At 43.7% G+C, this 26214-nt stretch overlaps 1 protein-coding gene across 2 annotated transcripts in view; it reads right to left on the bottom strand.

Moving 5' to 3' along the window:
* Positions 1-26214, bottom strand: part of RGS6 (regulator of G protein signaling 6) — a 436918-nt gene that overhangs the window by 69621 nt on the left and 341083 nt on the right. For both annotated transcript variants that reach the window (XM_040412145.1, XM_040412143.1), the window contains exons 6-7: positions 12380-12431; positions 2213-2277 (exon numbers count right to left, since the gene is read on the bottom strand). In XM_040412145.1, the coding sequence (XP_040268079.1) occupies positions 2213-2277; positions 12380-12431 (117 nt within the window). The remainder of the gene's footprint in view (positions 1-2212; positions 2278-12379; positions 12432-26214) is intronic.

Here is a 26214-nt window from a genome sequence, read left to right on the forward strand (position 1 = left end):
AAGTGTATTAGAGCCGGATCCGGCATTAAGTGTTCTGAAAAAACAGATCCGGCTTTCCAGTGTGAGCATGCGCAGACCTTTAAAAATGCAAAAAAAATAATAATACCGGATCCGTTTTTCCGGATGACACCGGAGAGACGGATCCAGTATTTCAATGCATTTGTCAGACGGATCCGCCTCCGGAACGTCTGACAAATGCCATCAGTTTGCGTCTGAACTGCCTGCCGGAATCCTCTGCCGCAAGTGTGAAAGTACCCTTAGGCTACTTTCACACCAGCGTTTTGACTTTCCGTTTGTGAGATCCGTTCAGGGCTCTTACAAGCGGTCCAAAACGGATCAGTTTTGCCCTAATGCATTCTGAATGGAAAAGGATCCGCTCAGAATGCATCAGTTTGCCTCCGTTCAGTCACCATTCCGCTCTGGAGGTGGACACCAAAACGCTGCCTGCAGAGTTTTGCTGTCTGCCCAATGGGGACGGATCCGTTTTCTCTGACATAATCTGGCACAATAGAAAACGGATCCGTCCCCTGTTGACTTTCAAAGGTGTTTAAGACGGATCCGTCTTGGCTATATAAGGCCCCTTGCAGATGAGCGTGTCCGGATTAGGTCCGGATGCGTCCCGGGTGCATTGCGGCAAACCCGCGCGAGTAGGTACCCAATTGCAGTCAGTTTTGACTGCGATTGCGTTCCGTTGTTCAGTTTTTATCGCGCGGGTGCAATGTGTTTTGCACGCGCGTGATAAAAAACTGAATGTGGTACCCAGACCCGAACTTCTTTATTGAAGTTCAGGTTTGGGTTCAAAGTTGTGTAGATTGTATTATTTCCCCTTATAACATGGTTATAAGGGAAAAAATAGCATTCTGAATACAGAATGCATAGTACAATAGGACTGGCATTCGTATTATTGTAACGGAAGCTTTTTTGCAGATCCATGACGGATCTGCAAAAACGCTAGCGTGAAAGTAGCCTTTATCATAACGGTTTGCATGAGTTTTATCCAATCTCGAGTTTAGGGTTTAGATTCACAAACTATATTATGGTTCTTTATGTTGACATCTATGGGAAACTACTGTACCCCTGTATTCTTTACATAGCATATAAGAGTGGTTTTTATGTTGATGATTTACACTGCTTTTATAACAGAATATCTCCATATAAGGCTGGGCAATTAATCAAATTTATTCAATTAAATCACCCTTTCAGAGCCTGGCGACAGTGTTTTTTTAAATATCAAAAAACGAATTTGTTTTTATCTGGAGTGCTATATCAGTGCATTCTGTGTAGTGTGTTCAGTCCCTGCCACCCACAGCATTAACCCTGGTGCAGACCCACACAGGCTGCGCTGATACACTACTCCTGATCACAACGGGAGCATTGACTGTAGCTGAGCTCCTGCTGTAGCGGCTGGAATGCTGATAACTCCAATCTTGGGCGTGTTACTCACTAGATGCCTCGGTCAATAGAAACCGCAGCATCTAGATAGTTAAGGGGCTCCCTGTCACCATCACCCCCAAGGAACACAATCTCAGGGTGCTGATGTGCAGTCATCACAGCAGGGGCCTAATAAAGGCAACCGCACCATCCATGGCTGAATGTCTGTTAGATTATGCCACAGGCCCAGCCGAATAGCCTGTCACAGTGATAGCCTATAATGCATTAGTATAAAATGTACTGTATACCAATGCATTATAAAAGTGATGTCCTCTTGTGGGACTAAAAAAAAAATAATTAAAGAAGGTTAATAAAGTTTAGACAAATGTCAGATTAATTTAACAGGAATTAATTTTCAGATTCATACCAAACTAGTCAGATTCATGGATCATCGGGTGGCGGATCATACTGTACATATCATTTTAATTCTGCAATTTATAAATAATACTTTTTTGATTTTATAAAAATCTAACAGAAAATCTTTAATTTATCTGAACCCTAAAAACTTTCACAAATCTGTCAAAAACTTACCTGTTTTAATTCTCAATTCTCAACCAGTTATGATCATAGTGTAAAACTAGAGATATACAGCCCCACCTGTGAGTCATGGTAAAATTGCAGGAAAGAAATCTGATCATCCAAAATTTGTGTGTTGCATTGAAATGATGCATTTATGCCCGGAATGCTTTAAATTTAAAGAATTTTTCAACAAAACTACAGATTACATTGGAAAACATTCTGCTTCCTTGCTATCTACAGGCTATGGTCTTGGTATACCTACGGCTTCATAATCTGCCAACTCCAGTCTTGCTTTGTTCTGCATGGTCCTCTTGCATAGATAGATAGCTATAAATACAAAACACATATTAAAACTTAAATAAATGTAGTGATACATTAATTACATAAAAACATCCCCAATTATTCCAATTCATGAAAGGATTCTGACTCTGACTCTTTTTGAATTTGTGACGCGTTCCTATTGTAGATTATACTGTACATACAGTGGATATAAAAAGTCTACACACCCCTGTTAAAATGTCAGGTTTCTGTTTCCACCTTTGATGTGACCTATAAACTGTACAACTCAATTGAAAAACAAACTGAAATATTTTAGGTGGAGGGAAGAAAAAATATAAAAATAAAATAATGTGGTTGCATAAGTGTGCACACCCTCTTATAACTGGGGATGTAGCTGTGTTCAGAATTAAGCAATCACATTCAAAAATTCCTGTTAAATAGGAGTCAGCATACACCTGCCATTATTTAAAGTGCCTCTGATTAACCCCAAATAAAGTTCAGCTGCTCTAGTTGGTCTTTCCGGAAATTTTCTTAGTCGCATCCCACAGCAAAAGCCATGGTCCACAGAGAGCTTCCAAAGCATCAGAGGGATCTCATTGTTAAAAGGTATCAGTCAAGAGAAGGGTACAAAGGAATTTCCAAGGCATTAGATATACCATGGAACACAGTGAAGACAGTAATCATCAAGTGGCGAAAATATGGCACAACAGTGACATTACCAAGAACTGGACGTCCCTCCAAAATTGATAAAAAGACGAGCAGAAAACTGGTCTGGGAGGCTACCAAGAGGCCTACAGCAACATTAAAGGAGCTGCAGGAATATCTGGCAAGTACTGGCTGTGTGGTACATGTGACAACAATCTCCCGTAATCTTCATATGTCTGGGCTATGGGGTAGAGTGGCAAGACGAAAGCCTTTTCTTACGAAGAAAAACATCCAAGCCAGGCTACATTTTGCAAAAACACATCTGAAGTCTCCCTAAAGCATGTGGGAAAAGGTGTTATGGTCTGATGAAACCAAGGTTGAACTTTTTGGCCATAATTCCAAAAGATATGTTTGCCGCAAAAACAACACCATACCCACAGTGAAGCATGGTGGTGGCAGCATCATGCTTTGGGGCTGTTTTTCTTCAGCTGGAACTGGGGCCTTAGTTAGGCCCCTTTCACACGGGCGAGATTTAAGCGCGGGTGCAATGCGTGAAGTGAATCCGTGAATGCGTGAACTTCCCAGAAGTTCAGGTTTGGGTTCAAGGTTGTGTAGATTGTATTATTTTCCCTTATAACATGGTTATAAGGGAAAATAATAGCACTCTGAATACAGAATGCATAGTACAATAGGGCTGGAGGGGTTATTTTTTTATTTTTTTATTATTTAACTCACCTTAATCCACTTGTTCAAGCAGCCGGCATCTCTTCTGTCTTCTTTTGTGAGGAATAGGACTTGTGATGACGTCACTACGTTCATCACATGGTCCGTCACATGATCTATCACCATGGTGATGGATCATGTGATGGACCATGTGATGAGCGTAGTGACGTCATCAAAGGTCCTTTTCTTCACAGATGAAGACAGAAGAGATGCCGGCTGCGCAAACAAGTGGATTAAGGTGAGTTAAATAATTGTAAAAAATTTTTTAACCCTTCCAGCCCTATTGTACTATGCATTCTGTATTCAGAGTGCTATTATTTTCCCTTATAACCATGTTATAAGGGAAAATAATACAATCTACACAACCTTGAACCCAAACCTGAACTTCTGTGAAGAAGTTCTGGTCTGGGTACCACATTCTGTTTTTTATCACGTGCGTGCAAAACGCATTGCACCCGCGCGATAAAAACTGAACAATGGAACGCAATCGCAGTCAAAACTGGCTACAATTGCGTAACTACACACGCGGGTTTACCGCAACGCATCCGGACACGCTCGTGTGAAAGAGGCCTTAAGCTAGAGGGAATTATGAACAGTTCCAAATACCAGTCAATATTGGCACAAAACCTTCAGGCTTCTGCTAGAAAGCTGAACATGAAGAGGAACTTCATCTTTCAGCATGACAACGACCCAAAGCATACATCCAAATCAACAATGGAATGGCTTCACCAGAAGAAGATTAAAGTTTTGGAATGGCCCAGCCAGAGCCCAGACCTGAATCCGATTAAAAATCTGTGGGGTGATATGAAGAGGGCTGTGTAAAGGAGATGACCTCGCAATCTGACAGATTTAGAGTGTTTTTGCAAAGAAGAGTGGGCAATACTTGCCAAATCAAAATGTGCCATGCTGATAGACTCCTACCCAAAAAGACTGAGTGCTGTAATAAAATCAAAAGGTGCTTCAACAAAGTATTAGTTTAAGGCTGTGCAAACTTATGCAACCGTATTATTTTATTTTTATATTTTTCTTCCCTCTACCTAAAAGATTTCAGTTTGTTTTTCAATTGAGTTGTACAGTTTATAGGTCACATTAAAAGGTGGAAAAAGTTCGGAAATTTTTTATCTTTGTCTCATTTTTTTACATCACAGAAACCTGACATTTTAACAGGGGTGTGTAGACTTTTTATATCCACTGTCTATAGGTATATCCTTCAAACAGATCAACTTCCTAATCAATAATGTAGACATATGGGGGGTGTTAAGTAATAAATATTTAGTAAATTTTTAGTTTTTTGACTGATTGTCTGAGGTAGGGTCCCTTTTTTTGCAGGAGGAGGTGACGGTCTGATTGGTACTATTCTGGGGCGGCATACACCTTTTTGATTGCTTTTTGTGACGTAAAGTGACAAAAAATTGCTTTTTTGGCACTGTTTTTATTTTAATTTTTTTACGGTGTTCACCTGAGGGGTTAAGTCATGTAGTATTTTTATAGAGCAGGTTGTTACGGATGCGGCAATACCTAATATGTCTACTTTTTTTTTTTTTTATTTCACTTTAACACAATAATAGCAGTTTTGAAGCAAAATAAATCATATTTTAGTGTCTCCATTGTCTGAGAGCCATAGCTTTTTTATTTTTTGACTGATTGTCTTACGTAAGGTCTAATTTTTTGCAGGATAAGGCGACGGTTTGATTGGTACTATTTTGGGGGGCATACACCTTTTTGATCGCTTGGTGGTGCAATTTTTGTGATGTAAGGTGTAAGGTAATTAATTTTTTATGGTGTTCACCTGAGGGGTTAGGTCATGTGATATTTTTATATAGCTGGTTATTACGGATGCGGCGATACCTAATATGTATACTTTTTTTATTTATTTTCCTTTAACACAATAATAGCATATTTGAAAAAAAATTATGTTTTAGTGCCTCATGTTCTGAGAGCTATAGAATTTGTATTTTTTTTTTTGCAATTTTCTTATTTAGGGGGTCATTTTTTGCGGAATGAGGCGACTGTTTTTTTTGTATCATTTTGTGGGACATATGCCTTTTTGATCGCTTGGTGTGGCACTTTTTGTGATGTAAGGTGACAAAAATGGCTTTCTTTTACACATTTTTTTTTTTTCTGGTATATATCGGACAGGGTGGATCATGTAATATATTTATAGAGCCGGTCATTATGGACGCGGCAATACCTAATATGTGTGTTTTTTCTTTTTTTTTCAATTTTTTTATTATAAAATAAGGGGAAAAGTTTTTTTTTTACATGAAACATTATTTTTTTTTAAATTAAAAACACAGTTTTTTACTTTATTTTTTTTTACTTTATTTCTGACTTCAACTTTTGGTGGGTCTGATCCCCTCTGCAATGCATTACAATACATCTGTGTTGTAATGCATTGCCTTATTACACAGAGTAACAGCCAAGGGCTAGATCTCCTGGGCACCCATAGAAGGAAAGTCCCGATGCCGTGCAAGGCATTGGGCATCCTCTGCATGACATCGGGCTGCCTTCTCACCCATCGGGTCCCCGCCACAGCAGCACGGGGACCCGATGGGCTCCCTCACCCGCAGCAAACCCTTTCTATGTCGCAGTCAGCGCTGACCACGGCATAGAAGGGGTTAATGTGCCGGCTTCAGTGTTTTTACCGATGCCAGCGCAAACAGCAGGGGTCTGGCTAACGGGAACAGCCAGTCCCCTGCAGCTGATCGGGCAGGCGCAGCTCCTGCACCCGCACAATAGGCGGGCCGTAATAGTACAGCACTGGGCAGCAAGGCATGTCCCGCTGTGCCGTACAATTACGGCGCAGGTCGGGAAGGGGTTAACTGACATATACTGTAGGAGAACAGTGTTAGCATTGGCAAAACAAAGATTAGCTCCACTTAAAGGAGTTCTCCCACAAAAATTTGTATTCTCTAACCCATTAAAAAGATAGATAACGTAGTAAAGGTAATCTTACCGGTGACTGTACTTGTGAGTTATCCTCTCCCTTCTGGTCCTCAGATGTGTTTAAGATTAACAACTGTCCAACTGATTGTCGTGGTGGCTCTTCGCCCTGACGGCCAGGATTGCTGGTCCTCCTCTGCCCTGCAGTAGCAGGGCCAGCTGCCAGACCACGGTGTCCCACACTGCCGGGCGCAGCCTGGCTGCAAGGCCTCTCCCTGTGTCTAATAGCTCTTAAATGGCCAGCACACTTGTACCCAATCTGCACCAGATAATGGCTGTATTTCTGTGGGTATATAAGGCAGAAAGGTGCCTGAGCATAAAGTCTCTCTACCTTGCTAGAGCCTGCAAAGGTGCTATAATGCATTTGTCTGGCTATGTACTGACTCCTGTCTGACTCCTGGATTATGACCCTGTGCCACCTGCCCTAACCTTTGGACTGTTTCAGAGATAAGCACAAACTTTACCCCTCCTGTTATTGTGTATGAGTTTCCCTGTTCCCTCAGTGTTTCTGACCCCCATGAGTCAGCAGCCAACCAGATACAGACTACTCCAAGAGGTAGCAGCCTTGTGTGTTCCCTGTAGGGAAGACCAGATCCCTGCATAGGGCCTAAAGGAGGAATACTAAAGAGCTGCCAGGATAACACGCTTAGGTTTAGCCCATTGCCAAATCTGTTGGTGGGCACAGTGGTTTCACATCAATTGTCCATAACACTGATAAAGTGTCTATGTGTAGACATAGGAATGAATTGAGAAACTGACTTCCTGTCTACACACAAGTTGCTGTTTCAGTTCAAGAGTCAGAGTGCAAGTCTAATGACACAGCTGAGGATCAGAAGGAAGTGGATAACTCACAAATATAGGCACCGATAAGAAGATTACCTTTACTACACCATTTACCCTGTTTCCAAGCCAGACAATAACAATTTTGTGGGTGAGCTTCTTTAACAAAGATTTTCTGTTACAAATGCTTGTCATAACAAAGTAATATAAATTAATGGGTCAGATGCATAATAATAAAACATAAGATATTTATATATGCCACTGAAAGCATAAATACTGACAACACAAAAGGCCATAAGCGCTACTGATGACTTATGATCTATATCTTAAGGGTACTTTCACACTTGCGGCAGAGAATTTTGGCAGGCAGTTCCGTCGCCGGAACTGCCTGCCGGATTCGGCAATCAGGACGCAAATGTATACATTTGTGAGACGGATCCGGATGCGGATGCGTCTCACAAATGCATTGCAATACCGGATCTGTCTCTCCCATGTCATCCGTAAAAACGGATCCGGTATTAAATTTTTTTGCATTTTTAAAGGTCTGCGCTTGTGCAGACTAGAAAGCTGGCTCCGTTTTGCTGCAACACTTAATGCCGGATCTGGCACTAATACACTTCAATGTAAATTAATGCCGAATCTGGCATTCCGGCAAGTGATCAGTATTTTTGGCCGGAGAGAAAACTGCATCATGTTGCGGTATTTTCTTTGACCAAAAAACGTAAGAGGGACTGAACTGATGCATCCTGAACGGAATGCTCTCCATTCAGAATGCATTAGGATAAAACTGATCAGTTTTTTTCCGGTATTGAGACCCGAGGACGGAACTCAATACCGGAAAACGTTAACGCAAGTGTGAAAGTACCCTTACGCTGGGTTCACACCAGAGCGTTCTGAAAGGAGCACTCTGTATGCGCGATTGTACGGGCGTTTACAAGCGCGCATACAGGTGCTGCACCTGAGGGGTTAATTGTGCGTATCATAGCCCCCTGTAAGAGATCATGTGCTGCCAGGCAGGAGGGGACACACCCCCCTCCCTCCCCAGTTTTATATTCATTGGTGGCCAGTGGGCCCCCCCTCCCTTGTATTTAACACATTGGTGGCCAGTGCGGCTGGCCCCCCCTCCGTCCCCTGTAGTTAACACATTGGTGGCTAGTGCGGCCGGCCCCCCCTCCCTCCCCTGTAGTACTGTAGATTCATTGGTGGCCAGCCACCAATGATAGGGGGGGAGATTTTAATTAGATGGGAGGGGGCCCACTGGCCACCAATGAATCTACAGTACTACAGGGGAGGGAGGGGGGCCGGCCGCACTGGCCACCAATGTGTTAACTACAGGGGAGGGAGGGGGGGCCGGCCGCACTGGCCACCAATGAGTTAAATACAGGGGGGGGGTCTGCCCCCTGCTGCCTGGCAGCACCTGCCAGGCAGCAGGGGGAAGTCATGTACACAGTTCTTTTAGTATATTCTAACCTGAAGCGTCCCCATCACCATGGGAACGCCTCTGTGTTAGAATATACTGTCGGATCTGAGTTTCACGATCTAACTCAAATCCGATGGTATATTCTAACAGAGGCGTTCCCATGGTGATGGGGACGCTTCAAGTTAAAATATACCATCGGATTGGAGAAAACTCTGATCCGATGGTATAAAAGGGACTCCTGACTTTACATTGAAAGTCAATGGGGGACGGATCCGTTTGCAATTGCACCATATTGTGTCAACGTGAAACGGATCCGTCCCCATTGACTTGCATTGTAATTCAGGACGGATCCGTTTGGCTCCGCACGGCCTACGGACCCCGTTTTTGGGGACCTTAAAAAAAAAAGGTTGTGTGCATGAGGCCTAACACTCAACATCTGCTAGCAACCATCAGTGAAAATCGCATTGCATCCGGATGTCTTCCGTTTTTCACGCCAGCCTCATTCACTTCTATGGAGCCAGGGCTGCATGAAAAACACACAATATAGATCATGCTGCATTTTTTTCTGAAAGCAGAGACGATCAGTGATAAACAGTGCACATGTGCACAGACCCACTGGAATAAGGTCCCTTTCACACGAGCGAGTTTTCCGCGCGGGTGCAATGCGGGACGTGAACGCATAGCACCCGCACTGAATCCTGACCCATTCATTTCAATGGGTCTGTGTACATGAGCGTTGTTTTTCACGCATCAGTTCTGCGTTGCGTGAAAATCGCAGCATGTTCTATATTCTGCGTTTTTCACGCAGCCCTGGCTCCATAGAAGTGAATGGGGCTGCGTGAAAACCGCATTGCATCCGCAAGCAAGTGCGGGTGCGATGCGTTTTTCACTGATGGTTGCTAAGAGATGTTGTTTGTAAACATTCCGTTTTTTATCACGCGCGTGAAAAACGCATCAAAACGCATTGCACCCGCGCGGAAAAACTGACTGAACTTGCTTGCAAAATAGTGTGAGTTTCACTGAACACACTCTGAACGCATCTGGCCCCAATCCGCAACGCCTGTGTGAAACCAGCCTAAATGGATTCAGTCCAAATACACAACACGCAACATGGATGGAAAACTCGCTCATGTGAAACAGCATTAACAAGAATATACTTATCTGAATGTATGTAACAGTTCGTGAGTGATCAAAAATATGTTGTGGCATGTTCCTATTGAACTATGAAATGATTGATTATGATATAATAAATCCCTAGTATCGGGTATAAATTCACGCCAGTGGACTAATAATTTTAAACATGGACATTGATCCTCAGTAACAATTGGAAAGGATTCCAGCTGGTACCTCTGTGCCGAAGCCAACTTCGGATTCATGTTTTAAAATGTTTTTAAAGTTGTAGAATCAAAGCCTGAAGATATTCACCAAAGTTTCGTGCGACTTCAGACTTAACGAATTTTGCCTCGCCGAAGCACATACATTTTAATGCTGTACGGAGATAGGTCTCTATACAGCCTTATAACAAACTTTTAGAACAAATCAATTTTGGATCTTGGATCCGAAACTCGATTCTCGTATTTCTAATCAGGAGCATCCTCTGGCAGTGCGTGAAAAAGGCTGTCTTTTTTTGCGCCAGAAATTTGGAAGAAATGAAGATAAATTTGTTGCTGCCCCTGGCCAAACCCCTCCCTGCACTCATCATGCCCTCTTTCAGAAAAGTGGCAAGGGTGGCATAAAAATATTTTGTCGCAATGGTGTCTAAAAAGTCACAAACATGACTTTTTTACGCCAGAAATCAGGATCAGGGAGATGATAAAAATCGCCCACAGTGCGTAAGAGGTTTGAAGTGAAGTGTACCCTCCCTCTATCATAAAAAAGAGCTCCATGCTTTGTGTTAAACCTGTTGCTTTGGGGTTACCATTGGTCACTTGACATAGTTCTATTTTTGGACTGTTATACAACTGTTGCTATACCTTTAAGTATTTACTGTGGATGCTGATATGCCATGTTCTACCGTATGTAATGTGATGTGTAACTGTTTTCAAATTAGGAAAACAGCATAATCTGTTCTATGAGGTTTCCATAGCTCCCATGCACTGTTAGTAATGGTGAGATGGGACAACACCTATATAATTATACTATACTATACTAATATAATTTTATGATATAGTATATATATATATATATATATATACATACACATATATATATATATATATATATATATATAATAATCACAGGTCGGCACTGCTGTATATGGTCACGGTGCACGAGTCTATGGGATGGCGTCCCAATGTAGAATCAATGAAAAAGACCGGCACTGGTCTTTTTCATTGATTATATATATATATATAATATATATACAAATATAATTAGTGTCAGGATTTGTTAAAAATGTATTTTAAGCATTTTCTGGTGTCTACGTTTAACCATTCAGGAAAACCTCCAATTAAAGTGTAACTGCTAACTATATACAGGTGAAACTCGAAAAATTTGAATATCGTGCAAAGTTCATTTATTTCAGTAATGCAACTTAAAAGGTGAAACTAATATATGAGACTCATTACATGCGAAGCGAGATATTTCAAGCCTTTATTTGGTATAATTTGGATGATTACGGCTTACAGCTTATGAAACCCCAAAGTCTCAATTTTGAGGTAGCCTTTGCTCAGGTGGTATGGATTAGTTAGCTGACTAGAGGGTGACACTTTGAGCCTAGAATATTGAACCTTTTCACAAATTTCTAATTTTAAGCTGCATTAATGCAACTCATTTTAATTTGCATTACTGAAATAAATGGACTTTTGCACGATATTCTAATTTTTAGAGTTTCACCTGTAGTATATATATAATTTTTTTTTTTCTTCTAATGTGTAGGGACAGAGATAGGGAACATTTTTCTAATACTCTTTATTTAGAGCACTTGTACATTTATAGGAGAAAACTTGACCTTAAATGTCCCTTGGCAGCGCTCTTTGCTAAGGCATTTCCGTCTACACAGTACAGAGCAGCGCTCACTGTGAAAACGGTTGGGGTTTATTCTTTTCCCTCCTATATATTTCTAGAAAATTAACATCTGTACTATGCGTATATATTTGCTCTGCCCTCCTGCCATACTGACACTGATTAGCATAGCCAGCGCCGACAGTGAATAATTTGTCTGTATCCTGGACATGCAGGGCAGATCATACAGCCAGCACAGGCTATTGAGGAGGAGAGACAGTGAGTAAATCAGCTAGTCCATGTCTCTCCTCCTCAAGAGCATAATATATATATATATATATATATATATATATATATATATATTACAGATGTTAATTTTTGGACCTCTATGGGAGCGAGCAGGGGAGGAAAAAGAATTAACCCTAGCCGTATTCACAGTGAGCGCTGCTCTGTACTATGTAGATGGACATGCCTTAGCAATGCTCATTTAAAGAGCTTTGCTAAGGGACATTTCAGGGTAAGTTTTCTAATATAAATGAAAAAGTTCTCTAAATAAAGTACCTACACATTAGAAGAAACTATAAATACATAAATAAATAAATGGCAGTTACAATTTAAGAATACTAATACAATAACCCATTTGTAAAAAAAATAAAAAGTGAATTATGGATGTTTATGCTTCACAATAATACCTACCATAGTCTGTGTTTTCTGGTTCCCAGCAATTTGAAGGCCAGAAATATGGAGCCTAGAAATGACAGAGAATTGAAATAATGAGATATCAAAACAATCATCACTTGCATCTATATGTAATGTATATAACATTTTATGTGATGTATATATAACTGACATATCTGATGTTTGCCTAATGTAAAGAGAGAACTTATGGTTTAATTCCTGGTTATGGTTTAACTCCTCCTTTGGCCCAAACAGGCATTCGTACCTAGTGTGACGTCACACAGAAGATCCTCTCTATCGGATTACTAGCGTGACTTCCCTCGCTGGCAGTGGAGGCTGAAGATTCACCAACTTCAAGGTGGAACAGCAGAATAGCGCCACCATCCCCGTTTAAAGGAGACATCGCTTACAACAAACACATGCAAGTAGTGTATTTCTCCTGGATTAGCAATCTAAACCTGTGTAGCATTTCTATTTTAGCAGCAGTGAGAGTAATTGGATTTTAAAGAAATGTTATATTTTTAAATACAGCACACAAATAAAGCCAATAAACACCCTCGTTAAGCATTCTTCTATCAAAAATAGAACTCTAATAACATATTTTTTATTTGAGAAATAAAAACATACAATATCTTCCAAGGAGTCATATTATGGTAGCATGCAATGCAAATGTACATGTTATAAGACACAGTACATCATGACAGAAGACATTGAAAATTTTTCAGAATCTGAATAAAAAGAAAATATAATTACAATAAAATAACCAACAATAGCTACACCTTATTCAAGAGGTAATCAAATATAGAACTCTAAATATACGCAGGTAACTTCCAGATCACACTACTTTTTACACATCAGCGCGGGTCTAGTTACTTACCTTCTTAAGATTTAATATTAGACCAGAGAAAAAAAGCAGTATCATTGTGTCTAAGGAGAGAAGGGTACAATCTGGAATGACATTAGAAAAGCAGTCCCCTAGGAGATGAATCCTCTTTAAATAGTGTCCATAGCAAAGACAGAAAGAACACTTATCTGACCTGTGGATGGACCACTGGTGGTAATATACCCTTTAGGGTCCATTCACACGTCCGTAGAATGGGTCCAGATCCATTCCACAACATTGCAGAACGAATCCGGACCCATTCATTCTCTGCGGCTCCCGAAAAAAATAGAACATGTTCTATCCTTGTCCACAATTGCGGACAAGAATAGGCAGTTCTATGGGGGTGCCAGCCGGGTGTATTGCAGATCCGCTAGGCGCCCCCATAGAACTGCCTATTCTTGTCCGCAATTGCACACTCCTCTATGGCCCACCGGATGTCCTCCAACTCTGAGAGTCCTAGTAAGGACGAGGATAGCCCCACTTTCCTTTTGTCATCCGCGTCCTCCTCATCATCTAGCGATGATGATGATGAGCCCCCAAGGCGGCGGAGACGCGGCCAGGTGGAGCAAGGGTACCGCCATGATAGGGACCCTGTGGCCCACCCTAGTACGAGCAGCTCTGGGGCTCGTACTAGTTTTCCGGCCCACCAGTTAAATCCACGGAGCCCCCTACCGGTGAACTTGTCTGGTGTACCCCAGAGCGTTTTGAGCCAGTGATTCATGATTTTGTAGGCCAACCAGGAATCCAGATTTCCACAGTGGGCTTGACTGAATACGACTACTTTAGTCTTTTTTTCAGTGACCACTTTGTAAATCTAATGGTGGAGCAAACAAACCTGTACACCCAACAGTTTGTTGCTCAACACCCGGGCTCCGTTTTGGCTAGGTCCGGTGGCTGGACTCCGGTCACTGCAACCGAGATGAGGATGTTTTGGGGCCTCGTGCTGCACATGGGCCTAGTCAAGAAACCTAGTGTCAGGCATTACTTGAGTGGGGACGTCCTCTACCAGACCCCACTTTACAGTACGGCCATGACACGTACCCGGTTTGAGGCCATCTGGAAATGCCTGCATTATTCAGATAATGCAGCATGTCCCCCCCAAGGTGATCCTGCCTATGACCGCCTGTACAAAATCAGGCTGGTCATCGATCACTTTGGGGCCAAATTTGTACAGGCCTATGTACCTGGAAGGGAGGTCACGGTTGATGAGTCTCTCATTGCTTTTAAGGGGAGACTCATTTTCCGCCAGTATGTTCCCTCTAAGCGGGCGAGGTATGGCGTGAATCTGTACAAACTTTGTGAGAGTACCTCAGGGTACACTTACAAGTTTCGTGTGTACAAGGGGCGAGATTCCCTTATTCAACCCCCAGAATGTCCCCCCACTCTGGGTGATAGCGGGAAACTTGTGTGGGACCTTATGCACCCACTGCTAGATAAAGGTTACCACCTGTACGTGGATAACTTTTATACTAGTATCCCCTTGTTCCAGTCCCTCGCCACCAGATCCACGTCTGTTTGTGGGACCATGCGGAAAGATCAACACGGCCTCCCTACCCACCCCCTCCAGGTACCTATCCCCTGGGGTGAGACTCGTGCCCTTACCAGTGAAAACCTGTTGCGGGTCAGATATAAGGACAAGAGGGATGTCCTTGTACTGTCCACAATTCATGGTAACGGCATCACCCCTGTCCCTGTGCGAGGTACCGCAGCAACGGTCTTCAAGCCCGATTGTATCGTCGACTACAATCGGTATATGGGAGGAGTTGATCTCTCTGATCAAGTCCTCAAGCCATATAACGCCATGCGCAAAACCCGGGCATGGTACAAAAAAGTTGCTACTTGGTGCAGGTTGCCTTGTACAACTCTTTTGGGCTGTCCCGGAGCGCTGGCAACACAGGGAAATTCCTTCAGTTCTATGAGGCAGTCCTCAAGGACCTGATCTATTCTGACCGGGAAAGAGCAGGCCGGAGTACCTTGGGAACTGGAGGCGCCCAGATCGTCCTTGGCTAACACTTTCCAGGTGTGGTCCCCCATACTGGAAAGAATGGACGGACCCAAAAAAAGTGCAGAGTGTGTCGCAGGAGGGGGATACGGAAGGACACCACTACTCAGTGTGACACGTGCCCCGATCATCCGGGCCTCTGCATTGACGGTTGCTTCAGGAAGTACCACACTTCCATGGAGTACTAAATTTATATCCCAATTTAGCCACTGACAATCGGATAAAAAACTGGTTCTCAGACTTGAGACACTGAAACAAAAAATATTTTTTTTCTAAAATATTATTTAGTAAAACTAAAATATTTATAAAAAAGTAGACATATTAGGTATTGCCGCATTATTATTTGTTATTTTTTGTCACCTTACATCATCAAAATTGTAATAGCAAGCGATCAAAAAGTCATATGCCCCCCCAAAATAGTGCCAATAAAACCGTCCTCTTATCCCGCAAAAAATGAGCCCTTACCTAAGATAATCAGCTAAAAACAAAAAAAAAATTACTCAGACTTTTGCAGTTTACAGAAACACCCCATATGTGGTCGTAAACTGCTGTATGACCAAACGGCAGGGCGCAGAGGGAAAGGAACGCCGTATGGTTTCTGGAAGGCAGATTTTGATGGCCTTTTTTTTTTGGCCACATGTGCCATTTGAAGCCCCCCTGATGCACCCCTAGAGTAAAAACTCCATAAAAGCGTAGTTTACGGCCACATATGGGGTGTTTCTGCAAACTACAGAATCGGGGCAATAAATATAGCATTTTGTTTGGCTGTTAACCCTTGCTTTAATTTTCAAGGGACCCAGTAGACCCGGGATCATCAACTGATAATTTAATTCAAATAGCCTAATTGCTTAGACTAATAAACTCCCGTTTGTGGTCAATTAAAACGCAACATTTATTTCATTTTATTTATTAGAAAGATAACGTAACGGGAGAACGAAAAATAGTTTAAAACTATAGGTGCGGTAGGGCTTTAGTGGTTGGAATAGGGGTTACATCACCCTTATATACTGCCTCCTAGCATTCGTTCATCCCACGCTTCCTTTATCAGCTGTGAACATACTTTGTTTGTCTAGATGAACGGATGCTGGAGATACACTTATTCATTCGCCCTCAATCATTATAATTTCCAATCACTTTTTCTTTGGCGATTCTCAATCACTAGTGTCAGAGCGCACTTGAGTCTGCAGTTACTCAGTGCTATGACATTTGGTCCCCCCCCCGCTCCTAATCTAAAAACTAACCCAATGGGGGAGCTCGTGTGTTAGTTTTTAGATTAGGAGCGGGGGAGGACCAAATTTCATAGCACTGAGTAACTGCAGACTCAAGTGCGCTCTGACACTAGTGATTGAGAATCGCCAAAGAAAAAGTGATTGGAAATTATAATGATTGAGGGCGAATGAATAAGTGTATCTCCAGCATCCGTTCATCTAGACAAACAAAGTATGTTCACAGCTGATAAAGGAAGCGTGGGATGAACGAATGCTAGGAGGCAGTATATAAGGATGATATAACCCGTATTCCAACCACTAAAGCCCTACTGCACCTATAGTTTTAAACTATTTTTCGTTCTCCCGTTACGTTATCTTTCTAATAAATAAAATGAAATAAATGTTACGTTTTAATTGACCACAAACGGGAGTTTATTAGTCTAGGCAACTAGGCTATTTGAATTAAATTAACCCTTGCTTTGTTACTGAAAGAAATTGATTAAAATGGAAAATTTGCCAAAAAATGGAAATTCTCAAATTTCATCCCCATTTGCCAATAACTCTTGTGCAACACCTAAAGGGTTAGCAAAGTTTGTAAAATCAGTTTTGAATACCTTGAGGGGTGTAGTTTCTAGAATGGGGTCATTTTTGGGTGACTTCAGACCTGAACTTGTCCCTAAAAATTGGGTTTTTGAAAATTTTTGAAAAATTTCAAGATTTGCTTCTAAACTTCTAAGCCTTGTGACGTCCCAAAAAACTAAAATGTCATTCCCAAAATGATCCAAACATGAAGTAGACATATGGGGAATGTAAAGTAATAACTCTTTTTGGAGGTATTACTATGTATTATAGAAGTAGAGAAATTGAAACTTGGAAATTTGCAATTTTTTCCAAATCTTTGGTAAATTTGGTATTTTTTTATAAATATTTTTTTTACTTCATTTTACCACTGTCATGAAGTACAATATGTGACGAAAAAACATTCTCAGAATGGCCTGGATAAGTAAAAGCTTTTTAAAGTTATCAGCACTTAAAGTGACACTGGTCAGATTTGCAATAAATTGCCTAGTCCTTAAGGTGAAATAAGGCTGAGTCCTTAAGGGGTTAAGGCATATGGAAACAAAGCATATTATACCAACGGGAAGGTTTTGTGCTAAACATTTTGTTTTCAACACAGATTTTATATCCAAAGCCTCTGTTGCTATGATGTGATCGTACCAATAAACCGTTCTATAATCTTGTCATGTAAAGAATCTCCTAGGAAATTCAGTATATTATAATGTTGCCCAAGAACATGATCATGGGCTGATCTTGACCATGCTGTGCGGCACAGGAATTTTACTACAAAGCATGTTGTGAAAATAACGTATAACTGCATTGTCATATTTAGTGAAAGGCAAGTTTTTCCAGTAACCTTAAACAGTACATGAATAAATGAAATTGCACACAAAAGACATAGACCTAGGGGGTACAGAATGCTTGGGATGGCATGGTGTGACAGATGCTCCAGTTATTGAGAAAGATGCCGCCCTTGCCTGACCCCTGCTTACTTGCAGGCTAATTAGATGAGACTTGACATTGGAATGCTTGAATATTAATGCTCCTTTATTAAATGTGCAGACAACTGTTATGAGTCCACAGTAATAATTCATGTATGCATTAGTTTTGAAAGCTTAAAATCAAATTGTTTTTGTGATTTTATCATAGTGACTAAATAAGCACTTGTATACCATTAAGAAGTACAAAGCTAAACTTTACTTTTAGAAATTATTCTCTTATTAATGGGGTTGTCTCGGATTTTGATATTGATGGGCTCTTTTCAGGATAGGTCATCAATATCTGTTCAGTGGTGGTCCAAGGATACACAGCAAAGTGTTTTGATGTGGACATCACATCTTCCTGTGACACACTTGACAGGGTATATATAGCTGGAAGAAAATGGCACCTAAAAGGAAGCAACCTCTGACCTTACAAGCAAACAATGCACATAAAATACTTAAAAAGTAATAAATAGTTCAATACTTAAGTACTTATATAACATGCAAATGAAAAGGATTACATTGATTGTAATATAATTAAAAACAGAACAAATGTTTATAATCAACCGTATATAAGTATATATACTTACATACTTTATTTATGTACTTGTTTATAAACATTTGTTCTCATTTTTAACTCTATTACAATCAATGTACTTCTATTAATTTGCATTTTATATAAGTATTCAACTATTTATTCATATTTAAGTACGGTATTTTATGGTTTGTCTGTTTGTTTAAGTCGCCTCCTGTGCCATTTTCTTTCAGCTATATACCCTGTCGTGTGTCATTCATGTATGTTTTATGGCCTAAGGCCTCATGCACACGACCGTTTTTTTTTTAAGGTCCGCAAAAACGGGGTCCGTAGGTCCATGATCGTTTTTTCGGCCGTGGGTCTTTCTTGATTTTTGGAGGATCCACGGACATGAAAAATGAACAAAAAAATCTAAGTCAAGTTTGCCATTGAAATGATAGGAAAAAACGGACACGGATCACGGACATGGATCACGAACGCGGATAACAATCTTATGTGCATCCGTGATTTTTCACGGACCCATTGACTTGAATGGGTCCGCGAACCGTTGACCGTGAAAAAAATAGGACAGGTCCTATTTTTTTCACGGCCAGGAAACACGGCTCATGGATGCGGCTGCCAAACGGTGAATTTTCCGATTTTTCCACGGACCCATTGAAAGTCAATGGGTCCGCAAAAAAAAACTGAACCACGGACGCGGATGCACACAACGGTCGTGTGCATGAGGCCTAAGGAAGATGTGATGTCCACATGGAAACAAGTTATCGTGTGTCCTTTCTTTAATAAATTATTTGTGGTCAAGGCTCCGGGGGGAGTGTTGAAAAGAGGGTGGAGAAACTGGACACGGTAAGACCTAACTTGGCTAGTGGTGTGCCTTTAGCCATGTAACGCAGGTAGCCAAAAAAGGGGGCTAACCCAGGGAGTCTGAGCTGAGGTGAGACTGGAAAAGAGGGAGGGTCGGGTGGGGCACCGCGCGATGCCGACACCTGGGGGAGGCCGTGCGGCCGGCTAAATACCCTATGCCCCTCCCACAAATGCAGGCTGGAAATCCAGCCTGCTATACTTGTGGTCAAGGCTCCGGGGGGAGTGTTGAAAAGAGGGTGGAGAAACTGGACACGGTAAGACCTAACTTGGCTAGTGGTGTGCCTTTAGCCATGTAACGCGGGTAGCCAAAAAAGGGGGCAAAACATGGATTTAGGCAGTTTATTGTTTGAGAATTACAAAACCAAACTGGAAAAAGCTTTGGCAATCTCGACCCGTGGATGTGGGATGTAACGGGAAAAACATGAAGATTGCCACCGTCCCATCTTTCGTATGACGTGAGCGGGGACGCCATGTTTAGAAGCTGCAGATGCGGCCCCGATTCGGAAAGAGTGTCCGGAAATGGAGGCAGCGTGGAACCCCAGACCCGAAGCTATGGAACGAATGTGCCTGATGAACTGCGCGGATGTCAGTGAAAGCACGGGAAAAGGCAGTAAGGGGCTATCGGGAGTTCTCTCATGGAGAGTGGAGAGCAGCTGATTAAACACTGACACGGGGCACCAAGGATTGAACGAATTGAAGTACTCAATCTGTACCGGTGGACCGACTTGGGAGGTTTTGGAGGAAGGTAGAGAGAAGGTGAAGTGGTCTAAACTACGGTGGAGCTGACTGATTGCTGGCCCTGAATTCTGGGCTGAGGTGCAGCAGAATTCCCCAGGCCTGAGGAACCCATAGAAGCTGAGGTAGAGGGCAGCTTTGAGGATCAAACTTCTGAAAGGGCCAAAAGGACTACCATCTAGGGCGGCAGAAATTTTTGGGAATAATTCCCCTGTGACTGGTTGTCTGGTGGGAGTGGAAGGAGAAGAGAGCTTCTGAATGCCTCTCAAGACCGCCTTGACCGCCTGGGAGGAAAAGAAAGAGGTATGACTGGGATGACTGATCATGTGGTGGTGCTGGATGCCCGCTAAATAAAGTCTGATGGTGTTGTGGGACAACCGGAGCTCCTTGTGGCAGTACGCCAGGAAGGCCAGGACGAAGGAGACTCTGTCCCTGTCCCCCCTGGGGTGAAGGCGTGCAAACCGCCTGAAGGTGTTCCACCCCGTTAAATAGTTCCGGGCAGAATTAGCCGAGAGTGACTTGCGGATGAGACTGTGGGCTGCGGAAATGTACTCCTCTAGTCCATGATCAGGGCTTCGAACCCCGGAGGGTTGATCCCGACTCTCCGTGCTCCCGGCATGACCTGAAAAAACAAATTAAAGTTTAAACGGGACAGAGCATCGGCTGCAGTATTTTTCTTGCCCTCTATGTGCCTGCAGATGACACGGAAGTTGTTTTGGAGAGACAGCCAGGTGAGCTTGCGAACCAGACGCATGACCTTGGGGGAGCTGGACCTACCCCTGGCGAGGATGTCGACAACTGCTTGGTTGTCAGTCATGAAGCACACTGGCCTGTTACTCCACGACTGCCCCCAGACGAGAGCGGCTGCAACGATGGGGTAAACCTCGAGCAGGGGGGAGGACCTGGCAGCCTCCTGGTCTGAAGAGACCTGCGCGGGCCAAGGACCCGCAAACCATTGGTCCCCGCAGATGGCCCCGAAACCGAGGGAAGCAGCAGCATCGGAGAACACCAAAGGGGAGGCATCGTTCCACTGAGGAACGAAGAGGGAGATACCATTCCAACTGGACAAAAACAGTGACCACATGGCCAGATCCGCCAACGCATCGCGTCCGAGGTGAATGAGGGCATGCTGATCTGAGGCTGTTGGGAGGAGTCTGAGCAGGCTGGAGGTGAACGATCTGCCTTGAGGCATGATCCTGGCGGCAAAGTTAAAAGACCCCAATAAAGACTGGAGTTCCAACCTTGACACCGTGCGCGTACCCACGAGCCTGGCCACAGAGTCCTTTAATCTGCTTAATTTGTCCAGGGGAAGGCTGGCCTCCATTCTGACTGTGTCCAGGGTGATGCCCAGAAAGGTGATTACCCTGGAGGGGCCCTCGACCTTTGCTGAAGCCACTGGAACGTTCAGGCGGCTGAACAGGCTGAGGAGGCTGTCCAACCTATCCGGGGCGTGTTCAGCCTGCTCGATGAGCAAGAAGTCGTCCAGATAATGGATAACCCTCGGACAGTAGGCATGGTTGACCAGGACCCAGTGAAGTGCTTGGGCGAACTGGTCAAAGAGCCAGGGACTGCTCTTTGACCCGAACGTCAAGCGGGTGGCAAAATAATATTTTGCCCTCCATTTGATGCCGTAGAACTTCCACAGGTGAGGCAGGATAGGCAGCAACTTGAAGGCATCGGAAATGTCCGCTTTTGACAACCAAGCTCCTGCCCCGACCTGTAAGATGAGTTCCAAGGCCTCGTCCAGGGAAGAGTACTGCATGGAGAATTCGTCCGACGGGACCAGGGAATTTAGGCTGGGGGTGCTGGATGCATGAGGAGCAGACAGGTCATAGATCAATCTTTTTTTATTAGAGGATTTTTTGGTCACCAGACCTATGGGGCTGACTCGGTACAGAGGGAAAGGGGATTCGGCAAATGGACCGATCATGAAGCCCTTCTGCAACTCCGCCTCCAACAGTTCGTCCACCGCCCCGGGATCCGCAAGAGAAGAGAGAAGGTTGGGGCATTCATGAGTGACCTGCGGAAGGGTGACTAGCCCTGTATGGAAACCCTCCGAAAAACCCTGTTTGAGAAACAGGACAAAACTGAGGTCATGATGTTGTTGGAGGAGGGAGAGTAACAGGTCAATGTTGACCCCGCCTAGTCAGGAGCGTTTGGCCGTGCGTTGGGTACAGGAGGACTGAGGATGGGCCCTAAAGCAGATGGAGCAAATGTGCAAGGCTTTGCACTTATCATAACTGCAGAAACCTAGGTTGAAATTACTACAAATCTGATTTTTCCCTAAGAAAGTGATGGGACGACCGAGTTTGTCCGTGGCGGGGTTAGGTTTCTGCGCCCCGGAGCTGAACATTGGCCTGGCAGGGGGTGGGTTGGCGACATGGGGGCACCAATCAGAAGAATGGAGGACTGATTGGCAACCGGCACAGGCTGGGGATTTTTGCCCGCCGAAATGCCTGCAAAAAATCTCCATGTCCAAAACCGCCCAGTTGGTGACATGCTGGTGCTGGAGGAACGCTGCTGCAGCTTTTGCGGAGAAGGACCGGTGATATTCATAAAAGGCGGAACCGCCATATTTGTATCCCAGCTCGGTGACCTTGTACATATATGTATCCAATTCTACCCTGCGGTGGGGATGAATGGAGCACACGATGTCCCGGTACAGGCTGAAGGTCAGCATAAATTCGGGGATGGACAGCTTCTTATTGAGGCGGACGTCTTTAGACCTCAGCACCACCGACACATCACCGCAGGAGATTGTCCGGTTTTCGACCGTGTCATGGGTGGAGATCAGGATGGCGGCCAAGTTGATGTCCTTTCCTGCCAGGATATCTGGCCTGATGTTCTCTGATACGAAGAACGCGGGGGCGATGTCGGGAGAGGCAAGACTTGTACCTGGGATGTTGGCATGGGAAGTTGAAGGAACAGCTTCGGGCTCTGCAGGAGGAGGAGGCGTGGAAATCTTGTTCTCGACGGCCTGGAGCCTGGAGTCGATGTGCGACATTGAAGATGCTAGATTGTTAATGGTTGCGTGGAGTTGAGTCAGGGAGAGCTGAATGGTCGACATGGAGACCAGGTCTTCGGAGGCTCTGGGTGGTTCGGGAGTCCTGGGTGATTCAGGAAAGAGCAGACGAAATAACTCTGCCTTTCGTGCTGATGCCGAGTGGCGGATCCCTTTCTTTTTAAGTTCGGCGATCAGCCTGGGGATGGTCCAGTGTCTGTAAGACGCGCGGCTGGCTGCCTCGGAGACCGCTGACTCTGGGATGGACATTGAGTCTTCAATGTCCGACACGTGAGACATGATGTAAAAAGAAGGCCGGACCCTGTTGGGAGGATCTGAAGTGAATTGACAACCCCTCATGTAATCCCAATTTTATTTTTATTCTTTTTTAATTACTTACCTGGAGCCTTAGAGAGTTTAGGATGGAAAAATTTTGGAAACCCTGGGAGCAATCGAAAAATGCCCGGGAATGTCCGCGAAGGGGGTGAACTTCACACCCTGCGAACCTGGGATTGGCAAGTGAGGAAGAAATTTTATCTGGTACCTGCGGGGAGAGGTACACCAAATATGCTGACAAAAACGAAACTTACGTGATGATGATCAGGAAGAAAACGAAACCTGAAGGTGTCAGGCCGAAAAAACGTAAGAAATCCTGAACGATATCAGGCGATGGAAGGACAAAACCTGAAAGAAACACGAAACCGAGTGGCCTGAGCGTATCAGGTAGTGAAGAAACATGACCTGGCGTAAACAAGTAACTTGAAAAACGCTGGGCCCTGAACAAGACCGAGAGCCGAGACGCGTCTGGAAACGAGGCCCCAACTGGATGCCAGCGTGGAATTTACCAGTGTGGCAGGCAGTGAGGTGACATGACCCGTGCATGATGGCAATGGCGAGCAACAGGCCCCGAGCGTGACAGATAAAGAAGCATGAACTGACCGTGATAGGTAGAAGGTAGAAAAGAAAGATGCAACAGGACAGTAGGAGAGGAATTCGACGTGAAGTGGTGTAAGCAGACAAATGAAAGATTTAGGAAAGATGAACGAAAAACAAGCAGGGCAGGCAAGACGGGACACGAAAACCGAACGTGACAGGAGGGAGGACATGATGAAGACTGAACAGCAAGAGGACATGACGAAAACCTGAACGTATCAGGCAGAAAGACATGAAGAAAAAACCCCGAACGTATCAGGCAGAAAGACATGAAGAGGAACCTGAACGTATCCGGCAGAAGGCACAAAGAACATCCTGAACGTATCAGGCAGAAGGACACGAAGCAAATCCTGAACGTATCAGGCAGAAGGACATGAAGGAAATCCTGAATGTATCAGGTGGAAGGACATGACGAAAAACCCCCGGACGTATCAGGCAACCGGACACGAAAAAAAAAACTGAACGTATCAGGTGACCGGACATGAAGCGAACCTGAACGTATCAGGCGACAGGACACGGAGAGAACCGTGAACCGTATCAGTGCAAAAACAGGAAAAGAAGACCACCTGGACGTACCTGGAAGGAGAAAACATGACAGGCCAGGTAAATCGAATACAGAAAAATATCTGAGCGGACAGAAAGAATTTTTTTTTTTTCAATGGAAATGAATGCCGGATCTGGCAATCAGGCAAGTTTTCCGGAATTTTGGCCGGAGAAAATACTGCAGCATGCTGCGGTACTTTCTTCGGCCAAATACTGTGAGGCCCCTTTCACACGGGCGAGTACTCCGCACGGGTGCAATGCGTGGGGTGAACGCATTGCACCCGCACTGAATCCTGACCCATTCATTTCTATGGGGCTGTGCACACGAGCGGTGATTTTCACACATTACTTGTGCGTTGCGTGAAAATCGCAGCATGCTCTATATTCTGCGTTTTTCACGCAACGCAGGCCCCATAGAAGTGAATGGGGCCGCGTGAAAATCTCAAGCATCCGCAAGCAAGTGCGGATGCGGTGCGATTTTCACGCATGGTTGCTAGGTGACGATCGGGCTGGGGACCCGATCTGTATTATTTTCCCTTATAACATGGTTATAAGGGAAAATAATAGCATTCTGAATACAGAATGCAAAGTAAAATAGTGATGGAGGGGTTAAAAATAATAAAATTTAACTCAGAGTCCACTTGATCGCTTAGTTGCGGATCTCTGTCTTCTTCTGTAATGTTGAGCTGCCGGCTAAGGACCTGTGGTGACGTCACATCACATGATCCAATCACATGGTCCCTCACCATGGTGATGAACCATGTGATTGGACCATGTGATGAGCACAGGGACGTCATCAAAGGTCCTATTCCTGTTCACAGCAAAGAAGAAGACAGAAGAGAAGCCAGGCTGCGCGATCAAGTGGATTAAGGCGAGTTAAATTTAGATTTTTTTTAACCCCTCCAGCCTTATTGTACTATGCATTCTGTATTAAGAATGCTATTATTTTGACTTATAACCATGTTATATGGGAAAATAATACAATCTACAGAACACCTAACCCAAACCCGAACTTTTGTGAAGAAGTTCGGGTTTGGGTACCAAACATGCCGATTTTTCTCACGCGCATGCAAAACGCATTAGAATGTTTTGCACTCGCGCAGAAAAATCGTGCATTTAACCGCAACGCACCCGCATCTTATCCGGGCAAAAAACATGACGCCCGTGTGAAAGAGGCCTAAAAGTGACTGAACTGAAGACATCCTGATGCATACTGAACGGATTGCTTTCCATTCAGAATGCACTGGGGTAAAACTGAAGTGTTTTTTTCCGATATTGAGCCCCTATGACGGAACTCAATACCGGAAAACTTTAACGCTAGTGTGAAAGTAGCCTAAGGCCTCCTGCGCACGACCGTATGGCTTTCAGTATTTAGCGATCCGCAAAAAACACAAATGACATCCGTGTGCATTCTGTTTTTTGCGGAATGGAACAGCTGGCCCCTGATAGAACAGTACTATCCTTGTCCGTTATGTGGACAATAATAGGACATGTTCTATCTTTGAACGGAACGGAAAAAAGGAAATACAGAAACGGAAGGCATACGGAGTACCTTCCTTTTTTTTTGCGGATCTATTGAAATGAATGGTTCGGTATTCGGTCCGCATATGG

The sequence above is a fragment of the Bufo bufo genome, chromosome 11 (genome assembly GCF_905171765.1).
Source record: "Bufo bufo chromosome 11, aBufBuf1.1, whole genome shotgun sequence".
Classification (NCBI taxonomy): domain Eukaryota; kingdom Metazoa; phylum Chordata; class Amphibia; order Anura; family Bufonidae; genus Bufo; species Bufo bufo.